General features: G+C 41.6%; 1 protein-coding gene across 1 annotated transcript in view; it reads left to right on the top strand.

Moving 5' to 3' along the window:
- The window catches only part of Atp8b4 (ATPase phospholipid transporting 8B4 (putative)), a 203801-nt gene that overhangs the window by 183840 nt on the left and 5074 nt on the right, over positions 1–14887 (top strand). The window contains 3 exon segments of the mRNA XM_028892728.2: positions 56–139; positions 7666–7911; positions 11703–11841. Coding sequence (XP_028748561.1) covers positions 56–139; positions 7666–7911; positions 11703–11841 — 469 coding nt within the window.

Genomic DNA, 14887 nt, shown 5'->3' with positions numbered 1-14887 from the left:
GATTTTCACTCTGTGGATGGTGTTTCTCATGAACGTGTTACTTTTTTTTTTTCAGACTGTTTATGACCAGTGGTTCATCACTCTTTTTAACATCGTTTACACATCACTACCTGTTTTAGCCATGGGGATTTTTGACCAGGTATGTGTTTTTTTTTTCTTTCTATATTTGTTGCTTACTCTGTCTGTTGAATCTTTCAGCTATTGCCAGCTAGCTTTTAAGTAGAAGGCTGATTCATGGGAAGATCCCTAGGAATGCAGTTTTTAAAAGAAGTGTTACATGGGTCACAAGTCCTTCTGGGTCCCTTCCCTGCCTGCTGCTTCTCCAAAAAGATTCTCCACCCAAGTTTGCTTTGTCTGTTCTTAGGGATTCACATCTCACAGTATTGATGTAAAATTCTGAGAAGTCGTGTGTGAAGTATTTTCTTTCATTTAAGTCCAGCATTTCTCAAATGTCTGTGATTATATCTTTTAAAAATATAATATTTTAAATTAAATTTTTGAGTGTAGTTGGCTGTCTTTACTCTTTGGGCTCTTTGGCTTTTATTCTTTTGTCTCAGTTCTTCAGCTGAGTTGGGGGCCCACCACCCAGTTCCCAAATAAAACACACAGAGTCTTATTATTACTTATAAATGCAGGCCTTACTTAGCTTGGCTTGTTTCTAGCCAGCTTTTTTTTTGTTTTGTTTTATTTATTCAAGACAGGGTTTTTCTGTGTAGCTTTGCGTCTTTCGTGGAACTTACTCTGTAGCCCAGGCTGGCCTTGAACTCACAGAGATCTGCCTGCCTCTGCCTCCTGAGTGCTGGGATTAAAGGTGTGAGCCACCACCACCCGGCCTAGCCAGCTTTTCTTAACTAATTATCTTGTCTATCTTTCGCCTCTGGGCTTTTATCTTTCTCTATTTCTGTATAACTTTTCTTTCTTTCTTACTCCATTGCTGGTTGTATGGCTGGGTGGCTGGCTCCTTCTTTTCTTGCTCCTTAATCTTTCTTCCCTCCTTATCCCTCTTTTTCTCTCGTCTATTTATTCTCTCTGCCTGCTAGACCCTCCTATCATTTCTCTGGCCATTCAGCTCTTTACTAGCCCATCAGGTGTTTTAGACAGGCACAGTAACACAGCTTCACAGAGCTAAACAAATGCAGCATAAGAGAATGCAACACATCTTTGCATCATTAAAACAAATGTTCCACAGCATAAACAAATGTGACACATCTTAAAATAATATTCTACAACATTTGAGACTTTTAGAAACACATACAATGTATTATGATCACACTCACTGTTTCCAACTCCTATTCCTAAGTCTTCTCAGGTCTAGCCCAATACCCCCACTGCCCCTCTTAACTTCACATCCTCTCTCTCTCTCTCTCTCTCTCTCTCTCTCTCTCTCTCTCTCTCTCTCTCTCTCTCTCTCTCAATGACCCACAAAGTCCAATTTATGCCACCTGTGTGCACACAGATGCAAGGCCACCCACTGGAGCACAGTTTACCTTCCAGAGGCCATATTCTTAAAAATGACTCTCCCTTCCCTATAGCTGTCAACTGCCATCATGAGGCCCTCTCCTATCCAGGCTAGAAAGGCGATTGGATTGATCTTGTACAGGAAACCACAGCCACTGTGAGTTCATGGGCACAGTGGCAGTGTCATGTCCAGAAGAAGCTGTTTTTTCCACCATCTTCCACCCAGCCCTGACCTCTGGCTCTTGTGTTATTTCTACCCACTCTTTTGTGATGTTCCCTGAGCTCTAGAATGAGGGCATGTGATAGAGATATCCCATTTATGGCTGAGCGACATTACAGACATTATGCTTTGTGCTTTGACCAGTTGTGAGTTTCTGTAGCAAGCACCATCCACTTCACAAAGAAGCCTCTCTCATGAGGATTGGGAGCTGTATTAATCCATAGGTCTAGAAATGCATATTTAGAGGTCAATTTGATACTGTGTCCATTTATCAAAATAAAAGTAGTAGGTTCACCCTCAGGGCTTGTGAGCTCACCAGCCGTGGGTTCTTAGACAGATTTACTGTAGCAAGCATGATTTGCTTCCTGTGGGAACAGGGCTTATCCTATCAGGAAGCGTTTGGTTACTTTTATAACATATGTGCCCCTGTTACACCCATGGATGTATCTTGCCAGGTTGATTGTCATTGTAGCTTTAGGGTTTCACAGCTGGATAAAATTTTTGATGACTTTTCTCCTGCGGTGCCCTGCATAGCACCTTCTGGAGATGTGAGAGCTAGCCTGCAGAGGGAGGTTGTCCTGGGAACCAACTTGATTTCTCCATGTCCTGTGACCAAACTGTGTGGTGTCTTCAGCAATAGAATCTCACCACCAACGTCTGGTGGGCAACCAAGGGCAAAGACAATGTTTTATTATTATTGTGATCTTCTCCAGGAGAACCCTGGCCAATAATTCAATGGGAGGTATCCCACACCTACTACTTGGATTTGTATTTGACAATGTATGGCTTCTGGGAGAAGTATTATTCCCTAAGAAGGGTCTCTCTCTATCTCTGTCTCTCTGTCTGTCTCTCTGTCTGTCTCTCTGTCTGTCTCTCTCTCTCTGTCTCTCTGTCTCTCTCTCTCTCTCTCTGTGTGTGTGTAGAGAGAGCTTGTAAAATAGTAGGTGTCTATATGGCTTTTAAAAACATCCTTAATGTCAGTCATTCCTCTTATCCCTCTTCCCACCCTCTTCTTTGTCCTCCCTCCCTCCCCCCACACTTAGATCTTCCTTTCCGTTATTCTGTGATTCCCCTTAACATTGTTGTATTTCATTATCCTCCTTCCTTAAGATCTTTCCTTTTCTACCAATGGCCCCTCTCCAGTTTCCTGGCTTCAATAGGTATTCCAAGTTAAACACACAAATCAAAAGAGTCAATGCTAGGCTCCACGTATGAGTGAGAATATGTTGCTTTTGTCTTTCTGGGTCTGGGTTACTTCACTCCATATAATTCTTTTTCCAGTTCCATCCATTCACCTGTACATTTCATAACTTCAATTTTATTTACAGCTGGATAAAATTTTATTGAGTACATGTATCCCATTTTAATTATTGTTTCATCAGCTGGTGGACATCTAGGCTATTTGTATTTCCTAGTTCCTGTGAACAGAGCAGTGATGAACATGGATAAACATGTGTCTCTGTGGTAGGATATAGAGTCCTTTGGGTATCTACCCAGATTCACATGGCATAACTATTTGAGGCACCTCTCCACTGATTTCCATAGTGGTTGCACACGTTTGCACTCCCACCAACAGTGAATGAGGGTTTCTGTTCCCCACATCCTCACCAGCATTTGTTATCACATGTTTCCTCAATGATAGCCAGTCTAGTTGAGGTGATATGGATATGATAAAACTACTCAAAGTAGTATTAATTTGCATTTCTCTGCTAGCTAAGGATATTGAAAACTTTAAATATGTTTATTATCCATCTACATTTTTCTATTGAGAATTCTCTGTTCACATCCGTAGCTCATTTTAAAACCGTTATTCCTTTTCTTGAGATGTGTGTATATTCTAGACCAGGAAGTCTCAACCTGTGAGTCATAATCTCTTTGGGGGGTGGCCAAACAACTCTTCCACAGAGGTTGCCCAAGACCATTGAAAAACACAGATATTCACATTATAATTCATAACTAGCAAAACTATAGTTATGAAGTAGCAACAAAAATAATTTTATGGTTGGGGGTCACCATAGCATGAGGAATTGTATTAAAGTATCACAGCAGGGAGGGGCAGTGGTGGTACACGCCTTTAATCCCAGCACTTGGGAGGCAGATCCAGGTGGATATCTGTGAGTTCAAGACCAGCCTGGTCTACAGAGTGAGATCCAGGATAGGCACCAAAACTACACAGAAAAACCCTGTCTTGAAAAACAAAACAAACTAACAAAAAGAAGTGTCACAGCATTAGGAAGATTGAGAGACTCTGTTCTAGACCCCAACCCTCTGTCCTGTGTGTAGCTGGTGAATTTTCTCCCATTCTGTAGCTTCTCTTTTTACTTGATTAGTAGCTTTCCTTTGGTGAACAAAAACATTTTCATTTAATGAAATCCTACTCATTGGTTGTTGATCCTATTTCCTGAGTGACCAGGGTCAGATTCAGAAGATCCTTAACGGAGCCTATATCCTGACATGTACCCCTTACTCTTTCCTGTAGAAGTTTTGGAGTCCATGATTTATTTGGAGTTGATTTTTTTTTTTGCATAGTGAGATATACATTTTGAGTTTCATCCTTCTCCATGTAGCTGTCAAATTCCCCAAATACTATTTGTTTAAGATGCTGTGTTTTCTTTTCTTTTTTTATTTTTTGCAGGATGGGGCTTTATTGAGCACTTACTATGTGCAGGCCCCATGCTAAGCCCCAGGGTTGTGACATGAGCAGCCCTCTCAGTCCTCGTAGATGCTGTGTTTTCTATAGTGTGTATTTTTGTCATCTTTAGTGAACAAATCAGGTGGATCTAGCTATGTGGACTTATATCTTGGGCTTCTATTTTATTCCACTAATTAATGTGATTGGGTTTTGTGCCAATACCATGTTGTTTTAACACCACAGCTCTAAGTTAAAATGAGGAATGGTAATACTTCCAGCAGTGTCTTCATTGTTCCAGACGACCCTAGCTATCTTGAATCTTTTGTGCTTCCATATCAATTCTTATGTTCTTCAGTTTCTGTGAAGAATTGCGTTAGAATTTTGATGAGATTGCCTTGAATCTGTAGGTTGATTTTGGTAGGATGGCCATTTTCACAATGTTAAGTCTACCGGTTCATGAATGTGGGAGGTCTGTTCGTCTTCTGTGTCTTCTTCAGTTTCTTTCTTTGGTGCTTTAAAGTTTTTCATTATACAGGTCTTTCACTTTGTTGTGTAATTATATCTTTCATTTTTTTTCCATTAAATGTTAGAGCACAGATTCTCTAGCTTTCTCCACCCCTAATCAGGTCACAACAACCCTACAGTCTGTCAAAGAGTTGACAAGACACTTCTGTGACTCTTAAGAGCACACACAGTTGGCAGGAAAAAAGGCCAGCTTTCCTCCTTTGCTGGCCAGGACAAAGGAAACTTTAAATGTCTGCCTTCCAAATAATGATGGTATGGAAATTCCTACCATCTCTTGAGAGTCCATAGTAGTGAAAAAAAAAAAATCTCAGGAGACTTGAAGGCTTCTCTTTCAGCTTCCCGTCATGATAGACATGGTGGTTGAATGAGAATGAGCACATGACTACTCCAAGGCATGGTTGAGAAGGATTTCATTGTAGATATAAGGGAGAGAACAATCAGAGGTGTATGAAAGAATCCAGACTGAACTGGGCCCTAAGAGTGGAGGTGGAGGGGGTGAGAGAGGAAGAGAGAGAGAGAGAGAGAGAGAGAGAGAGAGAGAGAGAGAGAGAGGGGGAGGGGGGAGAGGAGAGAGAGAGGAGAGAGGAGAGAGAGAGAGAGAGAGAGAGGAGAGAGGGCAAGTAGAACAAGAGAGGACACCAAGAGAGTGCATGGCTGAAGTGGCAGGTTTATACAGGAATAGGAAGTTGTGGGAAAGGAAGCAAAGCCCTTGGGATGGAGAATTTCAAGGTAGGGGACAAGGTAAGAAGTTCTGGGAGGAGCCACAGGTACTGAGTGAGCCTTGTCCTGGGTTTCTTTGGGACCTGAACGTGGCTATACGTCCTAATGCTCCCCTACTTCAAGCCCTGTCATTTTCTCCTCCCTTCACAGTTAACAAGGCTCTTTCTTCTAACAAACCTTATTCTGGAGGGTTCTTCCCTTCGAGTCCTTTTGTGAACCTGTTATTCTGGCTTCAAACATTAAAATGTCTCAGAATTAGTGCTTCTGAGATCATGTGCAGGGAAATGCTGTGTTGGCTTCTGGGGCTTGCAGAGAACTTTGCAGGGCTAAGGAAAAATGAAGGGATGGGGTGGTGCATAAAATATCAGCATATACGGTGGACCCTCCTTGGCCAGCACAGAGCAGAAAGAGCTCCAGGGCACTGAATGGCCCATCTAAGAGAGGTGAGCACACCCAACCTCTCAGTCATGGGGAGACGGAACACAGACTTTTATTTAGTGTTTATGTGTGTGAGACAGGAGAATGGGGAAGAATCCATTCTAAGAATGGTGCTTCACGGCCTACTCTGGTTTGGAACATACTTCCTGGCAAGAAAGGAAGTCTGGCTGCCTGTGGGGAAGTAGAAGCCTAGCCAGTAGAGTTTCCACGGCACAATTAAAATGTATTACTTTTAAAATGTTTTTTTTTAAAGTATTTTTGAGACCAGATTTTCTCCAATCTGTTATTAGACCTGTTTACTAGGCTTCATTTTCTGGCTCAAAGCTATCTATTGCACAACGCAAGTCTTCATACTGTGAGGTCACTCCCTTCTCCCATTCTGTCTGCTTTGGAGTTGGTTCTGAGTCTCCTGTCCATATGTAAAAAGGGCATCTGCACAAAGTACTGAACTTCAAAAGACCTTAGATGTAAAGGATTAAGCACAAGCTCTTCCAAGTGCTGATGTTTACAACTGTTTCTTTTCTTGGTGCTTTGTAGCTGCCCACAATGTGGAATCAAATAGTAAAAATAAAGCAGTTCTGGGAATAAAAAAACCAAAAACAGTTATTGTGCAATTTGAAAAAAGCAAAGCAAAACAAAACGAAACACAATAAGCCTCCTTATTGTCATCAAGTTGAATGTCTGTTTCTTTCCTTTCTTCCTTGGCCCTTAAGCTGATGGCAGAGTCATGGATGCTGGCCACAAAAGGCCACAGGGATCATCCCTGGTGTCACTTATTATGTGAAAGGAAGCCAGCCCTGGGGGTTCTAGTCACTGAGCGATCAGTCAATAAGTGGCAGAATTAAGACCACCCCAAGCTTACTTGAGTCTGGGCAGCTACATTTTACTATCCTTGTTATTTATCATCACCATCGTTTTATTAATGTTTTGTGTGAGCATAGGTTTTTTTTTCTATTTTTTACTTTTAAAGATTTATTATATATAGTGTTCTGCCTGCATGTATGCCTGCAGGCCAGAAGAGGGTGCCAGATCTCATTACAGATGGTTGTGAGCCACCATGTGGTTGCTGGGAATTGAACTCAAGACCTCCGGAAGAACAGCCAGTGCTCTTAACTGCTGAATCATCTCTCCAATCTGAGCATAGGTTATTGACTACTTAATATGGGGCAAGGACCCTACAGAAACATCTCTTAGTCATGGCAGTGGTTTTCTGTGTGGGAGGTATTACTGCTTGCATTTCTGCAGATGAAGAAACCAAGACTTGGTTTAAGTACAAGACTACACACTGCCAAAACCTGTTACCAGGCCTTCAGTTCATCACTGTGTGGTTTCAAAGCCTGTGACTATAACTATACGAGTCACCTCACTAGAAGAAAGTACACTCGTATCTGACAGCTTCTCCAGGGAGGACTTCTCAAAGAGAACGTGTCAGGATTCATGGAACCCTGATCCTGGCAGTCTGGGCCATTCTACAAGGATGAAGGGGATTAGAGTCTCCTAGAATTTTCCATCTGGTAGGTAGGTTCTTCTGGGAATAAAAACAAGATAATGTCTTGTTCTAGCCCAGTGAGTAGTAGGTAATAGGGCATGCTTACAATGACCTTGTCTATTTCTAGGGATAAGGAATACAGGGCCTCCCTGACTCTCCTCTGGGATTATACTCTGTTTACAGGATGTGAGTGACCAGATCAGCATGGACTGTCCCCAGCTCTACGAACCTGGACAACTGAATCTACTTTTTAACAAGCGTAGATTTTTCATCTGTGTGGCACATGGAATCTATACTTCCTTAGCGCTTTTCTTCATTCCCTATGGGTCCTTTTACAACGTGGCTGGAGAAGATGGGCAACACATCGCTGACTATCAGTCCTTTGCAGTTACCATGGCCACATCGTTGGTCATTGTGGTCAGTGTACAGGTAACCCTGTTTCTTATTGGCATTTCATTTGTTTGTTTGTTTGAGAGAGGGTCTCACTGTCTGTCCTGGAACTCACAATATAGACCAGTATAGCTCCTAATTCACAGAGACCCACCTGCCTCTGCCTCCCAAGTTCTGGGATTAAAGGTATATGCCACCATGCTCAGCCAGACTCTATTCTTAAAAGGGGAATTCTGGGTCCAAGGATATATGGAAGTTTGATGTTTCCTCTTTTTAAAAAACTCATTGCAAAACATCTTCCCAAATAGATTATTTTCAGCAGGTGAGTATAAAATACCCTTCCCAGCCAGGCCTATATGGATAAGAGATCATTACTCTGATCACAATGTTAAGTCCACAGCCTCTGGCTACCTGGGAAATAAGTGATGTGCATTGAAAAGTCTTTATTAAGTTTGTGATTTAAACAAGAATAATTAAAAAAATTTCTTTTTGCTTTTGAAATAATTATAGATTTGCAAACGAGTTGACACTGTAGTGCCTGTATCTGCTCAACCTGCCTTGTTAGGACCACACAAAACCATGATGGCACTTATGAAAATCAGGGGAAATTAGCATGGATACCGTTTCGTTATCTAAACTATAGGCATGCTCAGACTTCCCTAGCTTTTCTATCAGTAACTTTTCTGTATTCCAGTGACCAGCACAGGGCACTTTGCTGTTGCCACAGTCTTTGACTTCTGTTGGCTCTGTGGTCTTTCTTCATCTGTAAAAAACTTTGAAGAACAGTGGTCAGATAGTTTGTAAAATGTTCTGATGATGTCTGAGCAAGACTCTGATCTACGAGTATAGCTGAAATGTCATCAGGAGTCATGTTATTGGTAATTTTTTTTTTGTATAACACTAGTATTTGGTTTTACCCTAGGTCCCTGCGCTGTCTGGTCTCAGGTTCTTGGTCACCCAAGCAGTGTCAGGTATAGGTTCCGTCTCCCGGAGTGGGCCTTGAGTCAAACCAGTCATTGGTTAGTTATTCCCACAAGCTTTGGGCCACCATTTCACCAGCATGTCTTACAGGCAGGACACCACTTTATTTCAAAGGGTTTGTGACTGGGTTGTAGTTTAGGTAGGACTGTTTCAATTTTCCTTTTCTCCCTCTGCTCTTACTCTTATCTTCAATTTTGGTACATAAATGATGGCGTGTTGTTATTTCAGAATGTTACTGAATACTCCTTTCACATAAGTTTTGAAGGTTCCAAATTCTTTTCAAATTAACACTGTAGCTTACACTCATTTTATTATTTATTTAGAACTAATTATAAATTCACTAGAATCATTGCATGCCACCCTTTTAAAATTCTCTATTACAATTGTTTTGAGGTTTTTGTTTTAATTTATTTGGCTACAATAATATCTTTCAGAAATTAATAGAGAAAGAGTATCTGGATGTTAAAATTTTGAGCCTAAACATTCTTTATCTTTGTATTTAAACACTACATTGGGTGAGAATAAGACTCTGGCTATAGCTCTTTCCACCCCAGCCTGAAGCCCTGTCAACTTTACTGCTATATTTCTATATCCCAGTTCCTCCGTGGTAGATGGAAGTCAGCTGACCCCTTCCCTCTCAGATAGCACCCCTTTGGTCTAAAAGCTTATGCTCTTTATTTGATTTCTTCAGTGATACCAGAATATGACCCCCCCACACACATACACACAGTAATTTGCCTAGGATTTGAAGAGTCCTCTCAGTCTGAAAATCTAGGCTATTGTGGCTGAGAGCACGTTTCTTTTATCACATCTTTGACTGGCACTTCTTTATTTATTCCTTATTTTGTTCAAAGATCTTATGAATTATATATTGGGCTTGTGAATCTGATACCTACAGATTTGCAAATCGTTTCCATTTCTTAGTTTGTGTTCCCTGTTGTTTTCATTTGTTCGCTCCAGGATAAAAAGTTAGCTCTCATCAGTGGTGATTCTTGTTTGGGTTTTCGGTTCAAGTTTTAAAATCAGAAGCGGTGCTTTTCCCCCTCAGGTTTGTTTTGTATCCTCTTAAGAGATCTCTCGATGCTTAACTGTTACTGTAATGCTTGTCTATCACATTTATTAGTTGCATTCAAATGGGAGATACCTGTTCTTTTAGCTAGGTCTTTTTATATGAGTTATAATTTCCTTTCCTTCTTGTAACACGGACTGGGCCTTTTTTTTTTTTTTTTTTTTTTTTTTTTTTTTTTTTTTTTGCTGGTGATGAACTGACAGGTGGTGGAAGAAAGAATTGGAGGTTCTGGCTTAGTGTCCTGGTAGCCAACTATACTAGATAATTAGCAGGTCTTGACCAAGATGGACAGCAGGGCTGTCTGCCTTCAGTTGTAACAGTCCTGTAATTCAAATCTTTTCCTTCCAGGGTCCTAATGCTACCAGTACTTCAGAGGGCAGCAAACTGAAGTGGGAGGGGAACATGTTTCCATGTCTAGAGAGGGATATATCCATGTTGCAGCTAGGGTCCCTTCAGGCAGAGGAATCTACGGTCTTTTTCCTGCACTTCTCCTGAGACCTCTGCCATGTAAATAACATTGCTGCTCCCACACAATATACTAGAAGGAAAGAAGGGATTGGGAACACACTCCCAGGTCACCACAAATTTTTATGACAAAAAAGTCAAACCTTTTTCTTTTGTGATTTGAGGAATCTAAGACAGGGGTTGCTTGTGGAATGTTCTGTATGGCAAATGTGTTACTCTGATTGGTCAATAAATAAAATACTGATTGCCAGTGGCTAGGCAGGAAGTATAGGTGGGACTAACAGAGAGGAGAAAAGAAAGAACAGGAAGGCAGAAGGAGTCACTGACAGCTGCCGCCAGGACAAGCAGAATATGAAGATGCCGGTAAGCCAGGAGCCATGTGGCAAGGTATAGATTTATAGAAATGGATTAATTTAAGCTGTAAGAACAGTTAGCAAGAAGCCTGCCACGGCCATACGGTTTGTAAGCAATATAAGTCTCTGTGTTTACTTGGTTGGGTCTGAGCGGCTGTGGGACTGGCGGGTGACAGAGATTTGTCCTGACTGTGGGCAAGGCAGGAAAACTCTAGCTACAAGGGGTCATCAAAATGAGTTGGAATGTTCACACAAAAATATCCCATGTGTAAAAAAATATCTTATTCCCAGCACTTGGGAGGCAGAGCAAGGCGGATCTCTGTGAGTTTGAGGCCAGCCTGGGCTACCAAGTGAGCTCCAGGAAAGGCGCAAAGCTACACAGAGAAACCCTGTCTCGAAAAACCAAAAAAAAAAAAAAATATCTTATGAAATTTTACACACAGCTCATAAAATGTTGTACTAGCCCACTACAAGATTTTCCCCCCATAGAAATATTTTGATAAAAATTTAGAAAATCATTCTATTGTCTTATTTCTCATTAAAAAATAAAACCCTTAGCCAGGCGGTGGTGGCGCACACCTTTAATCCCAGCACTTGGGAGGCAGAGCCAGGCGGATCTCTGTGAGTTCGAGGCCAGCCTGGGCTACCAAGTGAGTCCCAGGAAAGGCGCAAAGCTACAGAGAAACCCTGTCTCAAAAACCAAAATAAATAAATAAATAAATAAATAAATAAATAAATAAATAAAAATAAAACCCTTAACATTCCACTTCCCAAGGCTGTTTTGACCTTGGCAGATACAGTTGCCTGTTTACCTACACTCTAACCACGAGCCTAACACATGTCAGTCTCCTGTGTGTGTGTAGAAGTGGAGGTGTGCAAGGTTGGTTGGTGATCTGGGAGCAGGCCTAGGGGCAAGCTTCTGTTTATAGTGACTCCTCTTTTGCATTTGACTCTGTTTGCAGATAGCCTTGGACACCAGTTACTGGACTGTGGTTAATCACGTCTTCATCTGGGGCAGTGTTGCTACGTATTTCTCCATTTTACTGGCCATGCACAGTAATGGCGTCTTCAGACTCTTCCCACACCAGTTCCCCTTTGTTGGTAAGTGTCCCTTACTTTCGTGAGGCCCTGTGTCGTGCTGAAAGTTTTTTGTCTTTATAATGTTCTTGTTGTTCTTGTTGTGTAGGGCTAGAAATGGCAGATCTTTTTTCTAGGAATTGACTCATGCACCTGAAGCCTTCCAGATTTGAAAGGGGTTCCAAAAGACTGCTGTTTTCCTTGCCAGATGCAATTTATAGGCTCCAACAGCCCAGATGCAATAGGCTGTGTCCTAGAGAACAGGGACATAGCACGTGCATTGGGACAGCTGCACAGCCTGTGAAACGTTCATTTGTTTGTACAGAGACAAGAGGAAGAAATACCCAGTTCTCCTTAGACCAGGTTACCACTGGCAGATCTGTCAAAGTTCCCCCATAGACATTATCTGCATTTAGATAAAAGGGAAATGTTGCAGACGTTATAGTCCTCTTTAGATTTCTGAACATCTTTCCAGAAATGACCAGAGGAGATGGCTGACCTAGATAGTCAGACTTCAAACACCGTCTCCACCACTTAATGAATTGTGTGATGTTAAACGCATTTTCTTTTCTTTTCATGATTTAAGAAAGAATTGAAGATCAAATGAGTCTCTACATATAAAGTGTGAGGATGTATTCTGGTTAAATAAATATTAACTCTGATGGTAGTGTTTGCCTTAGGTAGGATTTCTATTGCTGTGATAAAATGCCATGACAAAAAACAACTTGGGAAGGAAAGGGTGTATTTCATCTTACATGTTCTGATTGCAGTGCATTGTGAAGGGAGGGCAGGGCAGGAGCTCAAGGCAGGAGCCTGGACACAGGAGGAGCTGATGCAGAGGCCATGGAGGAACACGATTTATTGGCTTTCTCTCCATGGCTTACTCAATCTGATTTTTTCTTCTTTCTTTTTTTCTTTTCTTATTCTAAAAGTATATTTAGTTTTTGTTGATTGTTGTTTCTTTCTCTCTCTTTCTCTCTCTCTCTCATCTTTTTTTTAAGACAGGGTTTCTCTGTGTAACAGCCCTGGCTGTCCTGGAACTCTTTGTGGACAGGCTGGCCTTGAACTCACAGAGATTCACCTGCTTCTGCCTCCCAAGTGCTAGGATTAAAGGTATGTGCCACCATGCCTGGCTCAATTTGACTTTTTTATAGCACCCAGAATGACTAGCCCAGAGTGGCACCACTTACAATGGACTGGACCCTCCCACATCAATCATTAATTAAGAAAATGGTAGAGTCTTGCCTATAGGCCAGTCTTATGGAGGCATTTTTCTCAACTGAGAGTCCTTCTTCCCAAATGACTCTAGCTTGTGCCAAGTTGCCATAAAACTAGTCAGGACAATATTATTATTCAAGAAATTGTGACTTGATGATTATGTTTGGGAGCATTGTGGGAGAATTTGAATGTCTGATGGGGTAGCAAGGAACCCCTAAAATTCCTTAAAGTCCTGAGGTTGCATTATTCAATAAAGAGAGCATATCCAGTGTTCCCATGTTAAAGTTCACACTTCAAAATGCTTCTGGAAAGATCACTTTCTTTTACACAAAAACTATTAATATACTTTCTAAGAAGTTTGGAGTTCTCTAGTACAGGTGAGTAAGTAAATAACTGATTTTTTGGGTTCACCTAAACAAACTAGAAAGGAATGATGCACAGAGACAAGTCTTGTGAGCTCAAACAGGCAGCACAGTGCTTCAAATCCAGTCTAAGATTATCCCAGCCTAGAAAACAATTCTCACGAGACTGATCTATGTAGGAAACGTTGCAGGATCAATTCTGAAGTGGGCATCCTCACCGATGCCAGGTTTCTATTTCCATCCAGCTGTGTGCGTACACACTGTTCTTCAACTTTGTCCCTTCTTACACGTACAGTAACCTCTTCAAATCCTAACAGTCTTGCTCAATACGCCACGTTAATACTTTGTTTACCAAAAGATTCCAATCATGTAGAGACATGTTGGTTAGTCTTGAGAACAAGCCAGTGAGAAAGAAAGACTGGAGAACTGTTTTTAAGTTTCATTTTATTTGCTTTTGTGTTACCAAATCTGAAGGTTTAGTGCATTTCCAATCCGAAAGACCACTCTAATGTGCAAAATGGGACTGCTTCCCCTGGAGAATGTAGTTTGTGTGTGGACTAATCCTTTTTAGTCAAGCACATGCCACCCATGAATTAATTACTGAGATCCAATGAAAGTTTACAAAAGTTAGATCAACATTGGGGGTTTCTAAAAAATTTTTTTTTCCTTAGTAACTAGCGGCAAGGGGGCGTGGCTTTAAAGCAAAGCTTGTTTTTTTTCAGTGTTGCCTGTGGGTAATAAGCATCAAGGAGCTCCAAAAGACATCTAATTGATTGGATCAAGTTTGTTTCTGCCCTTGGCTTATAGAAAGTGCAGTTGGCTGCTCTCTGGTAGACAGATTTACTTTCTGAAGCCAGAAAAAGCAGACATACCAACTAGTAGCCAAGCTCTCATACCCAAAGCCCATTTGAATGGTGTTACCATGGGTGCATTGGGGTGAAGACCCGGCTGATTGACGGTATCATGATAAATCCCTAAAAAATGAGCTGGGGCAGGGATGGTGTCTTCTCATGAAGTCTGCCTTGCTGCCTCGCTTAGACAAGCAATAAATGTGTGAAGAACGAGTATAAAGTCTGGAAGTCAGCTTCGGGCTTGGCAGTGAGTTTCTCTGGCCCGCCATCTCTCATGTTGGGTGGCTGTGTCAGTAGTGGTCATGGGGAACTCTTCTCATCAACCCAGGAGCCTCCAGGATTTCCTTAGATCTTTAGCTCACAAGCAAGCGAGCATCAAAGGAATAGCAAGTTCCTTTTGAGGCAGCTATTCTGGGCTGTTGCCTAGAATTTCAAAGGTTAGCCTTGTGCTAGACATAGCACATCCCTGTGACACAGGCAGTCAGTGAAGCCATTGTTTGAGAATGGGCCTGAATTCAAATCATTAATCAGAAGTTCTAATCTGATCATGGATCGCGAGGTTGAAAGAGGAATTGAGTCAAGCTGAACGGAGCCTGGAAGAGAGGACGCCTGGCCATGCCAGCAGTTCCCCAAGGGTTC

Source organism: Peromyscus leucopus, chromosome 4, assembly GCF_004664715.2.
Source record: "Peromyscus leucopus breed LL Stock chromosome 4, UCI_PerLeu_2.1, whole genome shotgun sequence".
Classification (NCBI taxonomy): domain Eukaryota; kingdom Metazoa; phylum Chordata; class Mammalia; order Rodentia; family Cricetidae; genus Peromyscus; species Peromyscus leucopus.
The sequence above is the reverse complement of the archived record's forward strand: the minus strand, read 5'-3'. Positions and strand labels throughout refer to the sequence as shown.